We start from the raw sequence: 20,427 nt of genomic DNA on the forward strand, positions 1-20,427 counted from the left end.
AGCCAACTCACCAGCCCAGACAGGAGGATTTATTTGTTTGTTTGTTTTGTTAAAGCACAAAATCCTGGCAACCCCAGGCCAGGACTGTCAGAACATAAATTTGTGTTTCTTTTGTTACTTCTCCCTGGTTTTTATCATTTCCCATTTTACCCTCTAAATTAGCCTTTGAGGACAGAGTGATTATAAACTTACCATGAGCACGGCCAGGAGGGCTTGGAGGGGCAGTGGCCACTGGAAAGGAGAGGAGTTCCACTGCAGAAGGGTCAACCTGGGTGGGCTCGAGCCTTTTTTAGTCATTTGAGGGTCCCTGAGGCCCTCAAACAGCTGTCTTTGAGGCCTCTTCAGGCTGAGGGTTTCTAGGAACTTCCCACAGCCTCAGATAATCTGAGGCTAGAAGGGCCCCCTGCTGTCAGCCAACTGTCATCTGGGGAACTGATATGAGGAGCTCTGGGAGGTCAGGATGATTAGCAGACTGGGCTGTGCCGAGGCTGGCAGGAAACACATGGGAGGCTGAGGCGCTGCTGGCGGGTAGGCATGGTACAGGCACTAGGTGTAATTCTCTCCATCCTGTCCTCCATCTGCCTCTGCCTGCACCCGTGTTCTTCCACCTGTGACCATGCACCTGACTACAACACTCTGTTCTTTCTAAAGAGAAATCCAAGTGGGAAGGGAGGCAGAACTCCCTGGAGTCTGAGCTGAGGGACTTGCACGAGACCGCAGCATCCTTACAGAGTCGCCTACGGCAGGCAGAACTGCAGAAAATGGAAGCTCAGGTAAGTGCTGGTCCCGGGAAGGGCGCCTTGGGAGAATTGCTTCGAAGCAGGCCCACCTTGGCCTGTACTCACATGCCGGCTTCCTTCAGCACACCTCCCAGTTCCTCTGCTCTCTGACCTGTCTGTTGTTTAGGTCACTGTGAACCTTTTCTGTTTTTTCTGAATTGGTTGAGACTTGTTCCTTGGTCTGGAAGATTAGGATCTAGACTGCCTCCTTGCACCAGGCTATCTCCCCTGGACACAGAGGCGCTTTGGAAGGTAGTAGGGACGCTCTATAGGATCACCTTAAGTAGAATACATCAGTTCTGTAGTCCTTGTTAAGGCCTGATCACTGCTGGTGCCATAAAAGAGGCCAGGGTTAGAGTGACAGTATCAAGAAAATAATCTTGTTCGGCAGTGGTGTACACGCCTTTAATCCCAGCACTCAGGAGGCAGAAGTAGACAGATCTATGAGTTTGAGGCCAGCCTAATCTACAGAGCAAGTTCCAGGACAGCCAGGGCTACACAGAGCAACCCTGTTTCAACCCCGTTTCAACCCCCACCCCACCCCACCCTCATAAAAAAAGGAAATAATCTTGTTTTGATGTGTTTTGCCTCCTGTTTGCAGAATGATCGAGAGTTGCTTCAGGCATCCAAGGAGAAGCTGTCAGCCCAGGTTGAACATCTGCAAGCTTGTGTTGCAGAAGCCCAGGCTCAGGCAAGTGCCGCTGCTGTCCTGGAAGAAGATCTGCAGACTGCTCGCTCTGCACTGAAACTGAAAAACGAGGAGATAGAGAGTGAACGGGAGAGAGCCCAGGCTTTACAAGAACAGGGTGAGCTGAAGGTGGCTCAGGGGAAAGCTTTACAGGAGAACCTAGCCCTGCTGGCACAGACCCTGTCTAACAGAGAGCGGGAGGTCGAGACGTTGCAGGCTGAGGTTCAGGAACTGGAGAAGCAGCGGGAAATGCAGAAGGCTGCTCTGGAGCTGCTCTCCCTAGACCTGAAGAAGCGCAGTCGGGAGGTAGACCTGCAACAAGAACAGATTCAGGAGCTGGAGCAGTGCAGGTCAGTCTTAGAGCACTTGCCCATGGCCGTCCAAGAGCGAGAGCAGAAACTGAGTGTGCAGCGGGACCAGATCAGGGAACTGGAGAATGATCGGGAGGCCCAGAGGAGTGTCCTGGAACACCAGCTTCTGGACCTTGAGCAGAAGGCTCAAGTGATTGAGTCCCAGAGGGGACAGATTCAGGATCTGAAAAAGCAACTGGGGACACTGGAATGCCTGGCCCTGGAACTGGAGGAAAGCCATCACAAAGTGGAGGGCCAACAGAAGGTGATCACAGAACTAGAGGGCCAGAGGGAAATGCAGAGGGTGGCGCTAACCCACCTCACACTGGACCTGGAAGAAAAGAGCCAGGAGCTGCAGGTACAAAGCAGCCAGCTCCATGAGTTGGAGAACCATAGCACCCATCTGGCAAAAGAGCTACAGGAGAGGGACCAGGAGGTGACGTCCCAACGCCAGCAGATCGATGAGCTGCAGAAGCAGAAGGAACAGCTGACTCAGGACCTGGAGAGGAAAGGCCAGGAGCTGGTGCTGCAGAAGGAAAGGATTCAGGTTCTGGAAGATCAGAGGGCGCTGCAGACCAAGATCTTAGAGGAGGACCTAGAACAGATCAAGCATTCCTTGAGAGAACGCAGCCAGGAGCTGGCCTCTCAGCGGCAGCTGATACATGAGCGTGCGGACGATGGAAAGAGCCCGAGTAAAGGTCAGCGAGGGAGCCTGGAGCACTTGAAGCTGATACTGCGTGATAAGGAGAAGGAGGTAGAGTGCCAGCAGGAGCGCATCCAGGAACTTCAGGGCCACATGGGCCAGCTGGAACAGCAGCTGCAGGGTCTACACAGGAAGGTGGGGGAGACTAGCCTGCTCCTGACCCATCGAGAGCAGGAGACAGCAACCCTGCAGCAGCATCTCCAGGAAGCCAAGGAACAAGGGGAGCTGAGAGAGCAGGTACTTCAGGGTCAGCTGGAGGAGGCCCAAAGAGATCTGGCCCAGAGGGACCATGAACTAGAGACCCTCCGGCAAGAACAGCAGCAGACCCGGGACCAGGAGGAAAGCATGAAGCTAAAGACAAGTGCTCTGCAGGCTGCTCTGGAGCAGGCCCATGCGACACTAAAGGAGCGTCAGGGGGAGCTGGAAGAACACAGGGAACAGGTGCTAAGGCTCCAGGAAGAACTAGTAGTAGAGGGACGGCAGGTACGGGCCCTGGAGGAGGTGTTGGGGGACCTAAGGGCTGAGTCTCGGGAGCACGAGAAGGCTGTGCTGGCCCTTCAACAACGATGTGCTGAGCAGGCCCAGGAACATGAGGCCGAAGCCAGGACCCTACAGGACAGCTGGTTGCAGGCCCAGGCCACACTCACAGAACAAGAACAAGAGCTAGCGGCACTGCGAGCGGAAAACCAGTATTCCCGCAGACAGGAAGAGGCTGCATTTGGCCAGGCAGAGGCGCTGCAGGAGGCCCTCAGCCAAGCCCAGGCTGCTCTGCAGGAGAAAGAGCAGAGTCTGCTTGAACAGGCTGAGTTGAGCCACACCCTGGAGGCCAGCACTGCCACCTTGCAAGCTACCCTGGACACCTGCCAGGCACGTGCCCGGCAGCTGGAGGAGGCCCTGAGGATTCGGGAAGGTGAGATCCAGGCCCAGGCTCTCCAACACCAGGAGGTCATGCAGCACCTCCAGCAGGAACTTTGCCAGAAGGAAGAAGAGCTGAGGCGGCAGGATGAGCAGAGGCAGCTACTAGAGAAGGCTGTGGCCCGGAGGAGTCAAGAAAATGGAATCCAAGAGAAGCAAAGTCTGGAGCAAGAGAGACAAGAGGAAACAAGGAGGCTCCTTGAGAGCCTAAAGGAGCTACAGCTGACTGTAGCCCAAAGAGAAGAAGAGATTCTGATGCTGAGGGAGGCCCAGCAAAGGCAGAATCGGGAGGCCTCGTCCCCAAGCCACAGAGCCCTCCTAGCCGAGAAGCCAGCTCTGCAACCGTTCCCAGCACAACAGGAGTTAGAGCGACTGCAGAATGCCCTAAGGCAAACAGAGGCCAGGGAGATTGAATGGAGGGAGAAGGCTCAGGACTTGGCTCTGTCCCTGGCCCAAAGCAAGGCCAGCATCAGCAGTCTGCAGGAGATAACCATGTTCCTACAAGCCTCTGTTCTAGAGCGGGAATCAGAACAACAAAGACTACAGGTGAGTTGTCATGTCGGGGAGGGAGGGCAGGGAACAGAACCATTAGCTGAGCTCAAAGGGCTGCTGCCTGTGGTACCTCAGAGAGTGAGAAAACAGAGACAGTGAGTACCACACCTCAGAGCTAGCAGAGGAGAAGAGCAACTATAGTCAGCTTCGTCCATGCCTGATAGAGGAACTCCAGTGTGCTGTGAGCATGCGGTAGGCATGCCCAGGCCTCCAAGGGTGGGCACCAAACCGCTTCCTGTTTAAAAGTGTTGTTTAAGTTAGGTGGAAGGGATGGGTAGAAAATCAGCCAGGTAGAGTGGGGGTTGGAATTTCTTGGAGAAAGGCAAAAGAAACATAAGGAAGAAGGGACACATGGAAGACCCGTGAGGGGGGGTTGAAGTCACCTGGGACATAGAGAGTGTTGGCAAGAATTGAGGACAGCAGAAGCCAAGGCATCAGGACTTTAAGGTGGAAATGGATGGAAGATTTAGGGCATGTTCAGAAAAACTGCTCAGGACAGCATGTGGAGTGACATCAGACTTGGGAAGGCCAAGGGGGACTGACAGAAGTCCAGGGAGAGGTAGGGACTTTGGGTGGCAAGTGTGAATAAAGAAAGGACAGAGGCAGCACCAGGGTTTCCACCCATGGGATAGAGAGAAGTGGGCTTTAGGAAGGTGGTTTGGAAGTGGAGCAAGGCACCTGGAGGCCATGGAGGGGAAATTCCAGCAGGCAGCTGTGGGCCTGTGGGGAAGAATGGAACCCGCTCTCAGCAGTGTGGAGCTCAAAAGTCCACGTGTAGCGGCCAGAAGACAGCTAGCACGTTCTCTCCTTTCAGTTTGTGGGTTCCTGGGCTTGAACTTAGGTCATCAAGCGCAGTGACAAGCGTCTTCATCTACCAAGCCATCTTACTGGCCTTGGTGCTCATGAATCTGGGCCCAAGGATACTTGTAGCCATGCCCTCACATTATATATGATGATCAGAGGCACTCTGCATACTCCCCATCCACAGAGCCTACAGAAGCAGCTTTCAGGACAGCGCACAGTTTTGTATTTTTGTTTTTCGAGACAGGTGTTCTATGTGTAGCTCTGGCTGCCCTGGAACTCACTCTGAAGAGCAGGCTACCTCTCAAGTGCTGGGACTAAAGGCGTGCGACACAACTCCCTGGCTGTTGTTAATACACATGTGCATGTCTCATATATTTTTGGTTGTGAGCCTAACCTTTAATGGCTGAGCCATCTCTCCAGCCCATTCACGTGTCTATGAGTATGTGCTGTGTGTATGCAGGTACCTGTGTCGCCAGAAGAGGTCCCTTGGAGCTGGACTTAGAGGTAGTTGTGAGCCGTGCCGTGTGAGCACTGGGAACCTCTCTTTACACTTAGCATTTTACACACTGTAAACATTTTTATATGCCACGTACCACTGTTTTCATTTTTAACTACCTCAGAGAAGGAACTGACAGTATGTTCATTTCATAGTTGAAAAATGCCAGAGACCTAAACTTATCCAAAGTCAGACATCTGGTTGAAGTGAGTTAGCTCTGACAGTCTGACTAGGGTTCTGATTAGACCACTTGGCTCGTCGTTTCCCTGTGAGCCTGTGACACCGCACCCGCACCCGCACCTGCATGCATGTACACACAACATACCACACACAGCACACAACACATACACACGCACATATACAACACACACTTGCAGATCTGTCTCCCTGCTGGAGCATGGCACACTTTTGAAGAGGGTAGAGGATGAGACAACTTTGGACATGGTTTGTCACAGTGTGACTTTTGTACTGTACCTTAGGAGGAGTTGGTACTCAGCAGACAGGCTCTGGAAGAGCAGCAGTCAGGTGGCCCACACTCAACCAGCAGAGCAGACCAGGGACTGAAAGTGGGACAGGGAAGCCAGCCTGGAGAGGTGAGTGGGGCCCAGTGGCATAGCATCCCTTAGGAATGGGTCTCTGAAGCCACACTGCCACATTGGTCCCTTTGCCCTCTAGCTCTTGTCCCTGTGTGTATGGCTGCCCGGATGAGCTCTGTGGGTCTCCCTTGTAGGCAAAGACTGAGCCTAGTCCCGGAGCGGAGGAGAAGGAACGGTTCACACAGAGGCTTGAACGTCTGCAGCAAGCAGTGGCAGAGCTGGAAGTTGACCGAAGCAAGCTGCAGTGCCACAATGCGCAGCTGCGGACCGCCTTGGAGCAGGTCAGTAACTTCCGCCATCTCCCGGTGGGCCCGGTGGGCCTGTGTCTCCACTCCCCCTGCTGTTTCTGAAACACTTTTTATTAAATTACAGCTGTGCTTTGTCTGTGAGTCCTTGCTCACCACTCCAGGGGCCGGAGTAGTTGTGACAGCTGAAACAGCCCACAAAGCTAGCCTCGGCTGCCAAGGCCTGAGAGCTAGCCTGCCTCCTCTGTGCCAGGAGCACTTGTATCCTGCCTTATGCCCTCCCCAGCCCAGGAGTCTTACTTTCCATGGTTTCTAGCTCTTTGTACTCATCCCTGCACACGTGACTCCTCGATTGCATATTGGCAGGTGGAACGAGAACGGAGGAAGCTGAAGAGGGATTCGGTGCGTGCATCCCGGGCAGGATCACTCGAGGCCAGAGAAACTATGAATTCATCCCCCACACATCAGGTTTCCCTGACTTTCTTCTTGCCCTTACCTCGCCTTATCTCCACCCTCTGTCCCGTATATAACAGCACTCTTCTATATAGACACGCCTTCCCTGGCTTGATTCTGCCCTAGTCTGCCCTTACTTCAGAAGGGGGTCCTACATAGGTGTGTTCTCAGAGCTAGTGGGCCTGCATTCTTAGTTCAGATCCACTCACTCCCAGACAAGTGCCTCAGGTTCACCTTGTGTCAACCAAAATCCCTGGTATCCAGGGGTTGTGTCGCTTACCAGCTCTTGGCACACCCAGGAGTGGGGTCACAGCTTTGCAGCTCTCTTAGAGCCCTTAGTTCTGAGTTTACAGTTGATATCTCCTGGCACCGAGGCCTGTTCTCAGGGAAGAGAGGTGTTTGGAGAGGTGTTTACTTCTCTTAGCTGTCACTGCCTTAGGTCAGCATGGGAGGGAGGGACTGCTTCTGGACCTGAACATCTCCAGCTTCACCCCATTCCCCAAGGGCAGACACTGTCTTCCCCTTTAGATCTCTGGCTCATAGCCCAAGGCTGCCACAAAACAGATCCATGCCGGGCGTGGTGGCGCACACCTTTGATCACAGCACTTGGGAGGCAGAGGGAGGCGGATTTCTGAGTTCGAGGCCAGCCTGGTCTACAAAGTGAGTTCCAGGACAGCCAGGGCTACAGAGAAACCCTGTCTCGAAAAACAAAAACAAAAAAACCAAACAAACAAAAAAACAGATCCATTGTGAACCCTTATGTTAAATATAAAAATTCCTCACAGAGGATATTGCCCATGTGCTGCTGTGGGTCCTCCTCAGCCCCCCCGAGGCCTGGAGCCATGTCCCATTGAGCTCAGGTACTTCTGGCCCTCAGATGTTGCCTAGAGCCCAGGAGTGGGATGACAAGTTCAACACTAGACCCTGGAAGCCTAGCTGGCCTTGGGAGTGCTGTGGCTACTCCAGACCAGGATAGCCCAGTTAACAGGGCCCATATTTGTTTTCCTAGGATGGGAAAGGCAGTCAGAGGGGTTCCTCGGACAGCATGCTTGTGGTTGAGCTTCAGAGAGAGGTATGTTCTGGAAGGATCCACTTCCTATTCTCCTTTCCCCTCTCACTATGCAGGCAACAAGGTTTAGGATCTGCTACATGCTTGGCCCTGTGCATTTCCAGCGGGAGAAGGGAAATAGTTTTGGCATCCAGAGAACTTCCATCTCCCTGGGAGGCAAATAGTGCTACAGATCCAACTCTACCTGAAGTGTGGGGATGAGTCCAGGCCAGCCTCCATCCATACTTACAGAGGGAAAGAAGCAGAGGCACTAGAACAGTGGGCTAGGGAGCAGGGCTGGCCTCTGCCTCAGCTGTAGGCAGGCAGGACTTCCAAGAGGACCCAGACACAGCTCCAGCAGGCTACCACACTCAGGAAAACGACATCAGTGCCTCCCTGCCTTACCCAAAGCTCCAACCCTGCTCTTCCCACACACCTTTCTCCCTTCCTCTTTCCACTCCACCTCTGCAAGGAGCCTTGAGGAGTGTAGAATTTGACTTGTGAGCCTCCCGCAGAAGTGAGCAGTTATTACTGTCAGGGTGGCTCTCCCACTTCGCCTATTGTAAGTTTATATGAAGCAATCCTGACTCAGCCTGAGGCAAGAGAAGCCCTTTCTTTTCCTAGTGCTCATGCAAATCTGCAATCTGCTGCCTCTTCCCTTGGCTAGTTCTGTACAATCCTGACACACCAGTCACTTCCCTGTTTCTGTTTATTTTACTGTCTACCTGAGAATGGAAAGTTTACTTAGTGATTCTCAACCTTAGCTGTACACTAGACCCTACCCCCACCCCCATCCCCCAGGAGTTTTGAAGAAAATACTGATACTCACACCATTCTAGTTAAGTTGGAATATTTTCTTCCAAAAGGTATGATGGGACTTTTACCGTGATTAAAATATGCTTTCTTGATTAGATTATGGTTATGCACCGACATATCCATTATCAAAATCATTAAAATTACAATTCTGGGCATTTTATCGCGTGTAAATTTGCCTTGAATAAATTTGATGAGCTGGAGAGAGAGCTCGGTGGTTAAGAGCACTGCTGCTCTTGCGGAGGATCTGGGTTCGGTTCCATCACAAGCACCCACGGTCTCCAGCTCCAGGGGATCTAATGCCCTCTTCTGACCTCTGCGGGCACCAGGCACACATGATGCACACATATACGTGCAGGCAGAACAGCCATACACTTTTTTTTTAATTTATTTATTTATTATATGTAAGTACACTGTAGCTGTCTTCAGACACTCCAGAATAGGGCATCAGATTTCGTTATGGATGGTTGTGAGCCACCATGTGGTTGCTGGGATTTGAACTCTCAACCTTTGGAAGAGCAGTCGGCGCTCTTAACCACTGAGCCATCTCACCAGCCCCTCCATACACTTTTTAAAAGTAAATTTTTAAAAACCGTTGAGTTTTATTGCTGTTCCCTGTGTATCACCTGTTATCCTGTACGCGCTGATAAATACGCTGACAAAATCAACGTACAGGAGAAAGGGGTGTTAGCTATCATTTCAGGTCACAGTCCATCACAGCAGGGAGTTCACGGCTACAGGAACTGAAAGCAGCTAGTCCCATCCCAGTCAGCAGCCCATAGAGAGTGCGTGCGTGTACACTGTCAGCTCTACAGTCCAGGACCCAAAGCCACAGAGTGGCACCACTGCAGGAACTGAGTGCTCTCATTATGTATAAGAGATGACCCCTCAGTTCATGTAAAAGAGATGAGCCCTGGCTGAGATGCTTCCCAAGTGATTCTAGATTGTGTTAAGCTGACAGTTAAACTAGCCATCATAACTGGAGGCAGTGTTGAGAATCACTGGATTTGATTGAGTCCATGGGGCCCTTTTCCCAACCCGAGAGCCTGATTCTGAGATTCACATATGTAGCAGGGTTGATTCCACGAGAGCACAGAGCAGAAAGGCCAGGACAGCCTCAGAGCCCTCAACTGCTGTCCTTGGTTTTCCTATCCACCAGGTAGCCCTGCTGCGAGCACAGCTGGCCTTGGAGCGAAAGCAGAGGCAGGACTACATTGCACGGTCAGTGCAGACCAGCCGTGAGCTAGCAGGCCTGCATCACAGCCTGTCTCACTCCCTCCTCACCGTGGCCCAGGCCCCTGAGGCCACTGTTCTGGAAGCTGAGACCCGAAAGCTGGATGAGTCTCTGAATCAGAGTCTGACATCCCCAGGGCCATGTTTGCTACATCCCAGTCTGGACACTACTCAAAATACCCACAGGTAGTGGCCATAGGCAGGGCAGGACACAGGCGAGTCAGGTGGGACACACATCGGATGACTGCAGAGGGGCCACAGCCCCCCGAACCAGCGACAAGTTTGCCAAAGGCGAGATTTACCTGTTACTCAACCTGGGAGACCCTAGCCAGCTGACAGCCCCTGGAAGAAAACAAGAACCCTTCAGGCTGGGGAAGGAAGGTCCCAGGACACATGGGAATGAGGCAAAATCACATTTGCTTGCTAACCTGCTACCCAAGAAGTGCCTTGCCCTGACCGTGGGGCATCTGTCGTCTTCCCGCCGGATGAAGCAACCACAGTCTACACTAAGCCTGAAGACCTGACAGCATATGAGTATTCTGTCCTGGGCAGGAGCACCCTGAATGTATCAGGTACAGGAGTGTCCATGGCCTGTTTGTCTTCAGTGTCTCCCTCATCTTCCCTTCGACAATAAATCCTAGGCCTTTGCGTTAGTCCTTGGCTGCTGTCGCTGCTTATGTAGATGGGAAGAAGCAGGGCTTCAAGGGAATTAAGTAAGATTTACTGATTCTTTTTTTTTTTTTGGTTTTTCGAGACAGGGTTTCTCTGTATAGCCCTGGCTGTCCTGGAGCTCACTTTGTAGACCAGGCTGGCCTCGAACTCAGAAATCCACCTGCCTCTGCCTCCCAAGTGCTGGGATTAAAGGCGTGCACCACCACGCCCGGCAGATTTACTGATTCTTACATGGTGGCATGAACATACCACATGGTATGTTGTCTAACTGGGAAGGTTAATTAGAAAATCCCCTCTGGGTGATGATGGTGCACACCTTTAGTCCTAGCACTTGGAGTGGCAGAAGCAGGATCTCTGAGTTTGAGGCCAGCCTGGTCTACAGAGTGAGTTCCAGGACAGCCAGGGCTATACAGAGAAACCCTGTCTTGAAAAACCAAGGAAGAAAAACAAAGAGCAAAGAAAACCCCGGGCCACCCCAAAGTGTGACTGACAAGACCCACATAACAAGTTTTGTGAGATGGTTCAGCAAGTAAAGGCACTTTCTGCCAAGCCTGACAACCTGAGTTCTGTCCCCAGTCCCACAAGATAGGTGAGTAAGCTGCCATCTGACCTCCCCACACACATGCATGTACACTATAAAGAGAACAAGAGCCAAGTAAGACATTAGTGAGTTAGAGACAGTCCAAGTATGAACAGAAGGACCATAAAGCAAGGAAGTTGCCAACTGACTTTGGGGATGAAGAAGTTGAGAGTTGATGGGAACTGGTCTGTTGTAGCAAACAGTGGGACCAAGGTTAGAGGCTGGATTGTGGCAGACAGCAGATGCTAAGCAGCTACCTGCTGAAGGATGTTTTAATCACATTGTGAACCCTGAGATTGTTTACTGAACAACAACAACAAACAAAAAAAAAAACCTGTTTCTAATTGTGTGGCTCAGCCCTTAGCACACACTTTTAATCCCTCTGGCTGGAATACAGACATGCCCATAGTACTTACCTTTAATCCCAAACTATGAAGCTAAAGTTAGTTTATAAAAGAAAGCACCCAGCCGGGCATGGTGGCGCACGCCTTTAATCCCAGCACCCGGGAGGCAGAGGCGGGCGAATTTCCGAGTTTGAGGCCATCCTGGTCTACAAAGTGAGTTCCAGGACAGCCAGGGCTATACAGAGAAACCCTGTCTTGAAAAACCAAAACCAAAAAAAAAAAAAAAAAAGGAAGCACCCATGTTTGAAAGTGCTGTCTAGTTGAGTGTCAGACAAAATGATGAATCACAGAAAAATTTGACAGAGTAAGATATGTCCAACTCTCATGAGAAGAGAGAAGAAAGGGATACTACTTCAGGGGCAGTGCAGAGAGGGAGGGAGAGGGAGGCAATCTCACTGGGAGAATTTTACAGAGAGAGGTTGAAGCGAGAACAAGCTAGAGTGGACAGGTAAAGCCTGTATATTAGAACGCATTGCTAGAGCTAGTTTGAGGCTAAGCAGAGTAATTTAGGAAAAGTTCATTGAAGCCAGTTTGAATCACTTAACATGGAAAGGAGTTTTGAACCAGAACAGCTGAGTTAACCAACCTGCCAGAGTTCAGAAACAACTAGAAAGGGAGAGCTTATTCAGCAGTAAATCTTGGAGGCTGAAAACATTCTAGGCCTAGATTAGGTGGTTCAGAGGCCCAAAGCTTCCAGTACTAAGCCTAGGTTAGCAGATGGAGTCAGTAAGTCTTAGAGACAATTACTACAGGAGAATAAAAGGTACTGTATAGTCTCCAACTTTCTAACCTTTAAACCAAGCTCTTTGACCTTTGCCTAAAGTCAAAGCCTTGATTTGAGAAGTCCATCTATTCCCCATAACACATAGTTGTCTGCCTGATTATCCTCGTGTCCCTCCCTGGGCACAGCAAGTGACTCTGGCCCCTGAGTCCCACCATGTATCAAGCCAACATAGACTGGACATACCAGTCATTTACAGAAAAGGCCTACCTAGGAGTTCTGCCACTAAGCCATGTCACCAGCCCCCAGTCCCCCAAACAGTGGTGTTCCCAGTGTTCTTTGCTTGGTCTAAGCATGCTATATTAGAATTCCCACTTTCATTTTTTCATCTCTTTTTTTTTTTTTTTTTTTTTTTTTTTTTTTTTTTTTTTTTGTTCCCTGTACTGGAATCCCCTCTGAAAACAATGACACTAACTTGATGAGGTTTGCCATGCTATTCAGCCGGGCGTGGTGGCGCACTCCTTTAATCCCAGCACTCGGGAGGCAGAGGCAGGCGGATTTCTGAGTTAGAGGCCAGCCTGGTCTACAAAGTGAGTGTCAGGACAGCCAAGGCTACACAGAGAAACCCTGTCTCGAAAAAACAAAACAAAACAAAACAAAAAAACATGCTATTCAGTGGGAGTGAACAAATTCATTTGATTGGGGTACTTAATAGGAGGAATAGAAATGATGCAAAGACAGCTACATAATCAAAGGCCTGCTCCACAGAGGGAGACACTCACAAATGCTGCAAACTTGTAGCCACTGTACAACTTGTGGGCAGCTGCACAAACTGGAGAGTCTTTTCCAGGCAGTTAAGTTGGCTTCTGCTTCCTGTAAGGCACCTGGGTTTGTCAGGGAGTGACTCTGCAGGCCTTGTAGTTTATGTATACTAACAGAGTGAAGATCTAGTGAATCTGCTCAGTTTCTGGAACTTCCTGAAGCTTTTGAGTTGTTACTTGGGAGTCTTCCCTGTAGGATGGAATTTTTGCCTCCCTTTAGAATCTCCTAGGTCTTAAGGAGCTTTCCTCCAAAATGAAAGGTTCCTGTCTTGCAGGAAAATGCTATATAATATTAGGCAAGGCAATGTAATACCAGTCCTCAGAAGGCTGAAGCTAGAACATCAGGAGGTCAAGGGCAGCCTGGAGCTACATTGTAAATTTCTGCCCAAGAAAAACAAATAGATGATAATTAGATAAATGGATGGATAAATGAATACGTAGAAGGGTGGCTGGAAGAAAGAGAGAGATTGTCCCTGAGATCTGACCCTTCCTCCCCAGATACTATGTTTGCAGGGAGTACCAGACCAAGATTTTATTCAGAACCAGGCTGATGTCACACCATTTTATCTTTACCCATGAATGTCTTCATAATTATGTGGCTGTTGTGACACTAAAAATCCAGCATTCAGCTCGTTGTCACTTGTGAATGGTGGCATGTCTGCCCATCTTAGCTGACAAGCAGCTTCCATTTCTAGTCCATGGGGGCCTTTTGGGGGCCTTTGGTCTGATTATCATTCTGTCAGTGATAGAACTTCTTTCTTTGCTGTTCTGATCCAAATCCAGAGAGGGCGGCCTAGCATATGAGCAAGGATGTTCATGTCAGCAGGCTGAATCCTGTCCTTTATCCCAAGTTCCCTCTTTCAACAGCTAGTGATAGGCTGTCTCTAGAGCTGGAAGAGAATGGAGTTCCACTTCCCCAGGAAATACAGACTCAACTCAGTGTGATAAACACTCTCATAGACTTACCCCGGACCTCAAAAAGAACATCAACTAGCTGATGCCTGTTATGCTGGGGGAAGGGCCTGTAAAAAGGTAAAAGGTAGCCACATGGTGCTATCACATGCCTTTAATCTCACAAAAGAGGATTTCTGCGAATTCAAAGCCAGCCTGGTCTACAGAGTGAGTTCCAGGATAGCCAGCCAAACTTTTGTCTCCAAATAAGGGGGCTGGGGGCGGCAAGTTGAGACAAAAGGCGGCTAGAGAGCTAGAGTGCTGGGGAACTGTATAAGAGCTAGAGAGATGCTCATTGTTTAGGAGCTTGTGTTGCTCTTGCAGAGAACATGCGTTTGGTTCTATACCCACATGATGGCTCAGAGCCATCTGTAACTCCATATTCAAGGAATCCAGCCCCTCTTCTCACCCCTGAGGGCACCAGACATGAACATGATGCACATGCATACATGCAGGCAAAATACTCATGCACATAAAATAAGCTTTGTAAACATGAAGGGCAGAATAGCACGGAGGAAGGCGGGGATATATTATATCAGTATAGACACACAACTTTGGCCTCTGGGCTGAAGATATGAAGTATGCAATGAGTTTGTGCTGACCATGCAGACCAGACTCTGGCCACTCACCCTGGTTATCCAGCTAGTTGCCTGTGTTTAGTAGTACCTGGGCTAGCCTGAGTCCTTGCTCAGAGCAGATCAGAGCCACAACCTTCTTACCTCATGTTTACTATCTTGTGCATCTAGGCAATCAGACCATCCTCCAAAATCTATGGAAGAATTGGAGATGGTGAAATTCTAGAAAGCTCCTGTCACCCAAGAAAACCCCTCAGGGTCCTTCACCTGTTGTGAGAAATATTAAAAAATGAACTGGCACGATCCCGCGTTTGTGCCTCTGTCCCAGCAGCCTGGCCGGCCAGCCATGCACTGGTAGGCAATGGCAGTTTTGTTTTTATCCCTTGGAGACTCTGACTCAGAACTCCACCTAGCTCGCTAGGTTCCCACTGGCGAGTCATTACCACGCCAGCCCCATTCTTCAAAGCCCCCACAGCTTTTGTGGTGCTCATCAGGCAAATCCACACTTTGCCACTGTACTCTCTGGAACCCAGTTGAATTGTCTCGAGAAGAAAAACACTACACAAACTTAGCTCAGAAATGGTAACTCAATCCCTGGGCACAACAACTAAAACCCAATCTTTTAAGCCGTATTAAATCTGATTCCTCCGTTGGTGAATCCTGACAGATCCACCATGAAACCAGGAAACTTTTCAGCTATATCCTGCCCTTCCGCTACCCCCGATCCAAAAGCAGCCCAGACTTCCCAGCATTCCTCCCATCTCCCCAGGGAAAACTCCCTGTCCCCCCACTCTGAGAATGTCTAACACATCTCCATTACCGTGTCACTTGGGGCACCAGATCAGCAAGCTGCAGTAACCAGTGCTGCCCCCAGAAACCCTGGTGACTGGCGTTCCTGGGACAGATGAAGGGTCCTGCTGTTTGGCTGTGGTTGGAGGCCTGATTCGTCCTTGGAACAAAGGCAGAAACTGACTGAATCTGGGACAAGACCAACCTGGACCCTACTACCTTCCCAGTACCCACCTGAAAGCCATGTAGAATAACTGGTTGATATTGCTGAAGCCAGAATTCCCCAGCATGGCACAGGACACACAGTGGAAATCAAAATGGTGCAGGAGAGAATTGGGAGTCACTCCGGATGGCTTCTTCCACACTGTCCCATGCTTGCTCACTGAGTTCATGCCCTGGTAACAGCACAAAGACAAGGTGGGGATTCTGGCACCAGTCATCAGTTCTGGGGAGCAGGAGGAGAGACCATGGGCCGAGGTTGGGGAGGGGAGAGGTACGCAGTAGCCAAGAGAAATGATTTGGACCAGAGGATGGGGGACTGGGCCTGGGGAGTGAAGCCAACAGCACAGGCCCAGGTGCTAACAACTGACCAGCCACCAGAGAGCTTTTGTCCTCCAGTATCCCATGAACTTCTCATAACATGCTTCCCTAGCTGTGTGGTGGCAGGTGGAACAGTTGGGGCTTTTTGAAGGGCAGCCATGCTTTCCAAATTTGAAGCAGAACCAGTTACATTGCTGTGGTACCATGTATGTCCATTCTTGCTGGGGTGCCAAATCATGTGTCAGGTCCAGGCAGGGAGCAATCATCCACAAGACAAGGCCCCAGAAGACCCAGCAGTGCTCCATGTCTGCCCAGGCGGTGGCTCATGTGGCAGGGGACAGACTGGCCTCTTCACCTGAAAGGACATGGGGCTGAGGCCACGGACAGCACGAGACAGCATGCGCATCCCCAGCCTTCCCTTCAGCTCCAACGTACCCCTCCTGTCCATTTTCTCACCCCCAGGGAGGATTCTGACTGGACCTAGTGAAGATGCTAGCACAGAGAGCGTAAGTTTTGTCCTGAGTGTTCCCTGCAGAAAGACTGGCTGTCAGCGCCACTCATTATATCAGAGTCCACACTGTGACCACTCTCCTGTACCCTACAGGGGACAGTCACCAGGCTCTTTAGTACTGAAAGTGAGAGCCCAGGGCCACACAGTGTCCTCATCTCTCTTCAATTAGGTATCTGAGATTGCTGACCTGAACCTGTAGTTTTCCCCCAGAAGCCAAGCATTCCAAGATGGTTCTGCCTATCAGTGACCCTACCATCCCCCGCTGCCATGGTTTCACTGTGATCCTCCAGAATTCTTACTCTATCCCTTAAATTCTTTTAAATCAACACAGAGTATTGGATATTGTCATGACCCTTTCTCTTTATTTTTTTTTCCTAGATTTATGTTATGACACCTCTCTACAGCCCCTAATATATATTTATACACAGACTATGGTATCAAAACTGCCTCTCTGATAAAGGAAGCAACTAGAAAAAGCTTTCTAAATTGTGTCAGACTTACTTAGAGTGTCTGTGCATGTGTGTGTGGGCATTCAGGCCATGGTTCATGTGTGTGGTAGTCATAGAACCACCATGGGGTTCTAGGAATTGTCCGGCTTAGTCACCAAGTTACCTCAATAGCCCTGAAGAATGTTTTCATTTGCTCAAAATAGCCAGATAAAAACAAAAGCAAGATCCTTAACAACTCTCCCTTCAAAACCACTAGGCTAAACTTCTTTTTTTTTTTTAAAGATTTATTTAAGCCGGGCGTGGTGCCACATGCCTTTAATACCAGCACTCAGGAGGCAGAGGCAGGCGGATTTCTGAGTTCGAGGCCAACCTGGTCTACAAAGTGAGTGCCAGGACAGCCAGGGCTACACAAAGAAACCCTGTCTCGAAAAACCAAAAAAAAAAAAAAAAAAAAAAGATTTATTTATTTATGTAAATACACTGTAGCTGTCTTCAGACACTCCAGAAGAGGGCGCCAGATCTCGTTAAGGATGGTTGTGAGCCACCATGTGGTTGCTGGGATTTGAACTCTGGACCTTCGGAAGAGCAGTCGGGTGCTCTTACCCACTGAGCCATCTCACCAGCCCCTAGGCTAAACTTCTTTTCCATTAGAATGATTATTTTTTACATGAGTAATTAAACAAACAAGACCCAGATCTGATATATATATATATATATATATATATATATATATATACATAAATTCATATAAAAACAAAAACAGATGGGCAGTGGTGGCACATGCCTTTAATTACAGCACTTGGAAGGCAGAGGCTGGGAGATCCCATAAGTTCAAGGCCAGCCTGGTCTACAGAACAAGTTCCAGGACAACCAGGGCTATACAGAGAAATCCTATCTTGGTCAAAACAAAACAGTGTACTTCATCTTGAGATAAGAATGATAAGTTCATCTCTATTCATTAAAAGCCAATTTCCAGCCTGATATGGTGGTGTAGCCTTTAACCTCAGCACTTAAGGAGGCAGCAGCAGGTAGATCCCTGCGAGTTTGAGACCAGCCTGGTCTACATATGGAGTTCCAGGCCAGCCAGGGCTACTCCCAGTTCCCAGAGATGATAATTAACTTAAAAGCAGTTAGAAGGGTCAGTGAGATGACTTGGTGGCAAAAGCCCTTGCCACACCAGCTGATGACCTGAGTTTGCTCCTGCAGCTTGAAGAGGTTTGTCTTGACCCGAGGAGGTCTGCAGCTCGTTTGTAGCCGTCTCCGTGAAGTTGCTGAGAGCTGGTCCATGTCATTCTGGTGCTATGTTGTGCATCAGCTACCAGGCTCCCACAAAAGCTGGTAAGTATGGATGTGTTGCCTGTATGTATGCATGTGCACCGTGTGCATGCAGTACCCATAAAGGCCAGAAGAGGGCTCAGATTTTGTAGAACTGGAGTTTCTGATGGTTGGGGAATGATCCTCTGAAAGAACAGCCATACTCTTAACTTTTAAGTCATCTCTCAGGCCTTGCACACATCTTTTTTTTTTTTTTCTTTGAGCTAGGGTTTCCCTGTGTAGCCCTGGCTGTCCTGGAACTCACTCTGTAGACCAGGCTGGTCTCTAACTCAGAAATGCGCCTGCCTCTGCCTCCCAAGTGCTGGGATTAAAGGTGTGCGCCACCATGCCCAGCATGCACCCATCTTTTTAAAATGCAGGCTCTAAGGATTAATAGTTCTGAGGTCTTAAGGACAAATAGTTTTATTCCATTTTTTTCTGGAGACCTGACAATTTACCCTTACAGAACTGATCCCTATATATGACCATATTTGACTCCAGTGTTTTGCCTCTGAGCAATCTCATGAACTCATGCATAAATTATAACCACCTGGTACAATTTTTGTTTGGAATATTTTTATTTTTATTTATTTTTGTATGAGTGTTCTATGTATATATATGGTGCATGCCAGAAGAGGGCATCAGATCCTATTACAGATGGCTGTGAGCCACCATGTGGTTGCTGGGAGAAGGGGGCTGACGGAGGGTAACTAACTGGGCCTGTGTGTGTGATAGAAATACATTATGAATATATATGAAGATGTCATAAACCCATTATCATGGATAATCAACATATCCTAACAAAAACATTTAAGGTCTAGATGTGGCAGCACATGCCTTTAATCCCAGCTTCTGAGAGGCAGAGGCAAGCAGAATTCAAGTCCAGCCCAGGCATAGTGAGACCCTATCTAAAATAAAATACAAAATAAAATCTTAAAAACTCTTTAGGTAAGCTGGGCGGGGTGGCACACACCTTTATTCCCAGCACTTGGGAGGCAGAGGTAGGGGAATTTCTGAGTTCNAGGCCAGCCTGGTCTACAGAGTGAGTTCCAGGACAGCCAGGACTACACAGAGAAACCCTGTGTCGAAAAAAACAAAAACAAACAAACAAAACAACAACAACAAAAAAAACCTCTTTAGGTTGACAGAAAACTGAATTCAACAGCATAAAATAGATTCCTAAAGTGGGATTTATTAGCTGAAGCAAGAGTTCTAAGTCAGACTTTTAAGCTTAAGTCTGGAGACAGAGTGCAGCATGGCTGCTCTTTCAGGGGACCCTGGTTCAGTTCCCAGCACACATTGGGTGACTCAGAACTGCCCATAAGTCCAGATTTCGGGGATCCAATGCCCTGTACTATCATCTGGTACACATAAACACATGTAGACACACATAAAAATAATTAATAAATATTCAAAACAAAAACCTCCCATGAGATGCTAAGAGGCTGAGGCAGGAGTCCAGGTGTTCCTGGTCATCGAGGGCAGCGGAAAGACACTGTCTTAAAACAAAACTATTGAGCACTTTGTTTTAGTCTTTACATCGGTATTAAGCTGTCTAGAGCTAATGGGTTACAACAGAAAGCAAATAAAGGTTTGTTTAATCTCCACTCCATAGCCTTGTCCTGGAGGGGGTGGAATCAGCGAACGTCCTTATTTTATTTATTGACCCACACTGGGATTAGCTCTGGGACGCTGTTTAAGAACCCAGGGTACTTTGAAGTCCAGAACTGGGTTCCACTATTGATCAGTTTAAGCTTGAAAAAAAAAAGCAAAGTTAACACCCACTCTCCTTTAAAAATAATTTATAGATTATATTTACTTTTTTGTGAGTGTGGTCAAGGGCACGCCACGGCATTTATATGGAGGTCAGAGGACATTTTGCAAGAATCAGTTTTTTTCCACTATGTGGGTCCTGGGTATAGAACTCAGAATTGGCAGCAAATGCCTTCACCTTGCAAGCCAGTTAATTCCCACTTCCCCCTGCAGAGATTCTCATGCTTTAACCGCATTGGAAACACCCTGGAGCCACTTTTGGCTTTCTGATGAGGGAACCAATGATTTCCTTGGAACCGATTTCTTCCTTTTTTCTTTTGTAATTTTTCAAGCTAGGGTTTCTTTGCATAACAGCCCTGGCTGTCTTGGAATTCTCTTTGTAACCCAGGCTGAACTCGAACTCACAGACATCCGCTTGCCTCTGTCTTCCGAGTGCTGGGATTAAAGATGTGCGCCCACCCCGGTTTGGAACCAATTCTAATTAACGCTCCGGTGGCTATGGCGGGGTCAAGTTGGAAGCGCTGTCCTTAAGAGATCCAAAGGTCCAAGGAGAGGCACTTACCACAGGTGCTGTCACTCCGCACTCAAGCACCGCCCTCTGTGCTCCCAGCCCGCCCCTCTCGGAGCACTGCCCAATCCGCGCGAGGAGGCG

General features: G+C 49.2%; 2 protein-coding genes across 9 annotated transcripts in view; one reads left to right on the forward strand and one right to left on the reverse strand.

Annotated features, from left to right (window-relative positions):
- The window catches only part of Cep250 (centrosomal protein 250), a 42,920-nt gene extending 32,591 nt beyond the window's left edge, over positions 1-10,329 (forward strand). For 4 of the 5 annotated variants that reach the window (XM_029473959.1, XM_021185583.2, XM_029473957.1 and 1 more), the window contains 7 exons: positions 652-773; positions 1,381-3,981; positions 5,767-5,880; positions 6,018-6,164; positions 6,495-6,596; positions 7,591-7,653; positions 9,602-10,329. In XM_029473959.1, the coding sequence (XP_029329819.1) occupies positions 652-773; positions 1,381-3,981; positions 5,767-5,880; positions 6,018-6,164; positions 6,495-6,596; positions 7,591-7,653; positions 9,602-9,865 (3,413 nt within the window). In that variant the 3' untranslated portion in view covers positions 9,866-10,329. The remainder of the gene's footprint in view (positions 1-651; positions 774-1,380; positions 3,982-5,766; positions 5,881-6,017; positions 6,165-6,494; positions 6,597-7,590; positions 7,654-9,601) is intronic. The other variant, XM_029473958.1, reaches the window with a different exon arrangement.
- A 2,909-nt stretch (positions 10,330-13,238) lies between these two features.
- On the reverse strand, positions 13,239-20,389 carry C2H20orf173 (chromosome 2 C20orf173 homolog). 4 transcript variants are annotated; one of them, XM_021156632.2, is made up of 6 exons: positions 20,338-20,389; positions 15,779-16,083; positions 15,423-15,583; positions 15,220-15,348; positions 14,544-14,593; positions 13,239-13,666 (listed from the first exon to the last, which is right to left on the reverse strand). In XM_021156632.2, exons 2-5 carry the CDS (start codon positions 16,031-16,033, stop codon positions 14,575-14,577), a joined length of 564 nt encoding a protein of 187 aa, XP_021012291.1. In that variant the 5' UTR covers positions 16,034-16,083; positions 20,338-20,389; the 3' UTR covers positions 13,239-13,666; positions 14,544-14,574. The 4 variants fall into 4 exon arrangements, with proteins under 4 accessions (XP_021012291.1, XP_029326099.1, XP_029326091.1 ...); XM_029470239.1 differs by having other exon boundaries at positions 13,239-14,593; positions 15,932-16,083; XM_029470231.1 differs by having other exon boundaries at positions 13,239-14,593.
- Positions 20,390-20,427: the final 38 nt, after the last annotated feature.

Source organism: Mus caroli, chromosome 2, assembly GCF_900094665.2.
Source record: "Mus caroli chromosome 2, CAROLI_EIJ_v1.1, whole genome shotgun sequence".
In the NCBI taxonomy this organism is placed as follows: Eukaryota; Metazoa; Chordata; class Mammalia; order Rodentia; family Muridae; genus Mus; species Mus caroli.

Excerpts from the sequence above, each read along its gene's own strand:
- C2H20orf173 (XM_021156632.2), bottom strand. The coding sequence starts at position 16,033 with ATGGAGCACTGCTGGGTCTTCTGGGGCCTTGTCTTGTGGATGATTGCT. Across the intron at positions 15,584-15,778 it reads CAAAAGCTCTCTGGTGGCTG|GGCATGAACTCAGTGAGCAA; the intron begins GTCAGTTGTTAG and ends TGCTGTTACCAG. Across the intron at positions 15,349-15,422 it reads TTATTCTACATGGCTTTCAG|GACGAATCAGGCCTCCAACC; the intron begins GTGGGTACTGGG and ends CTTTGTTCCAAG.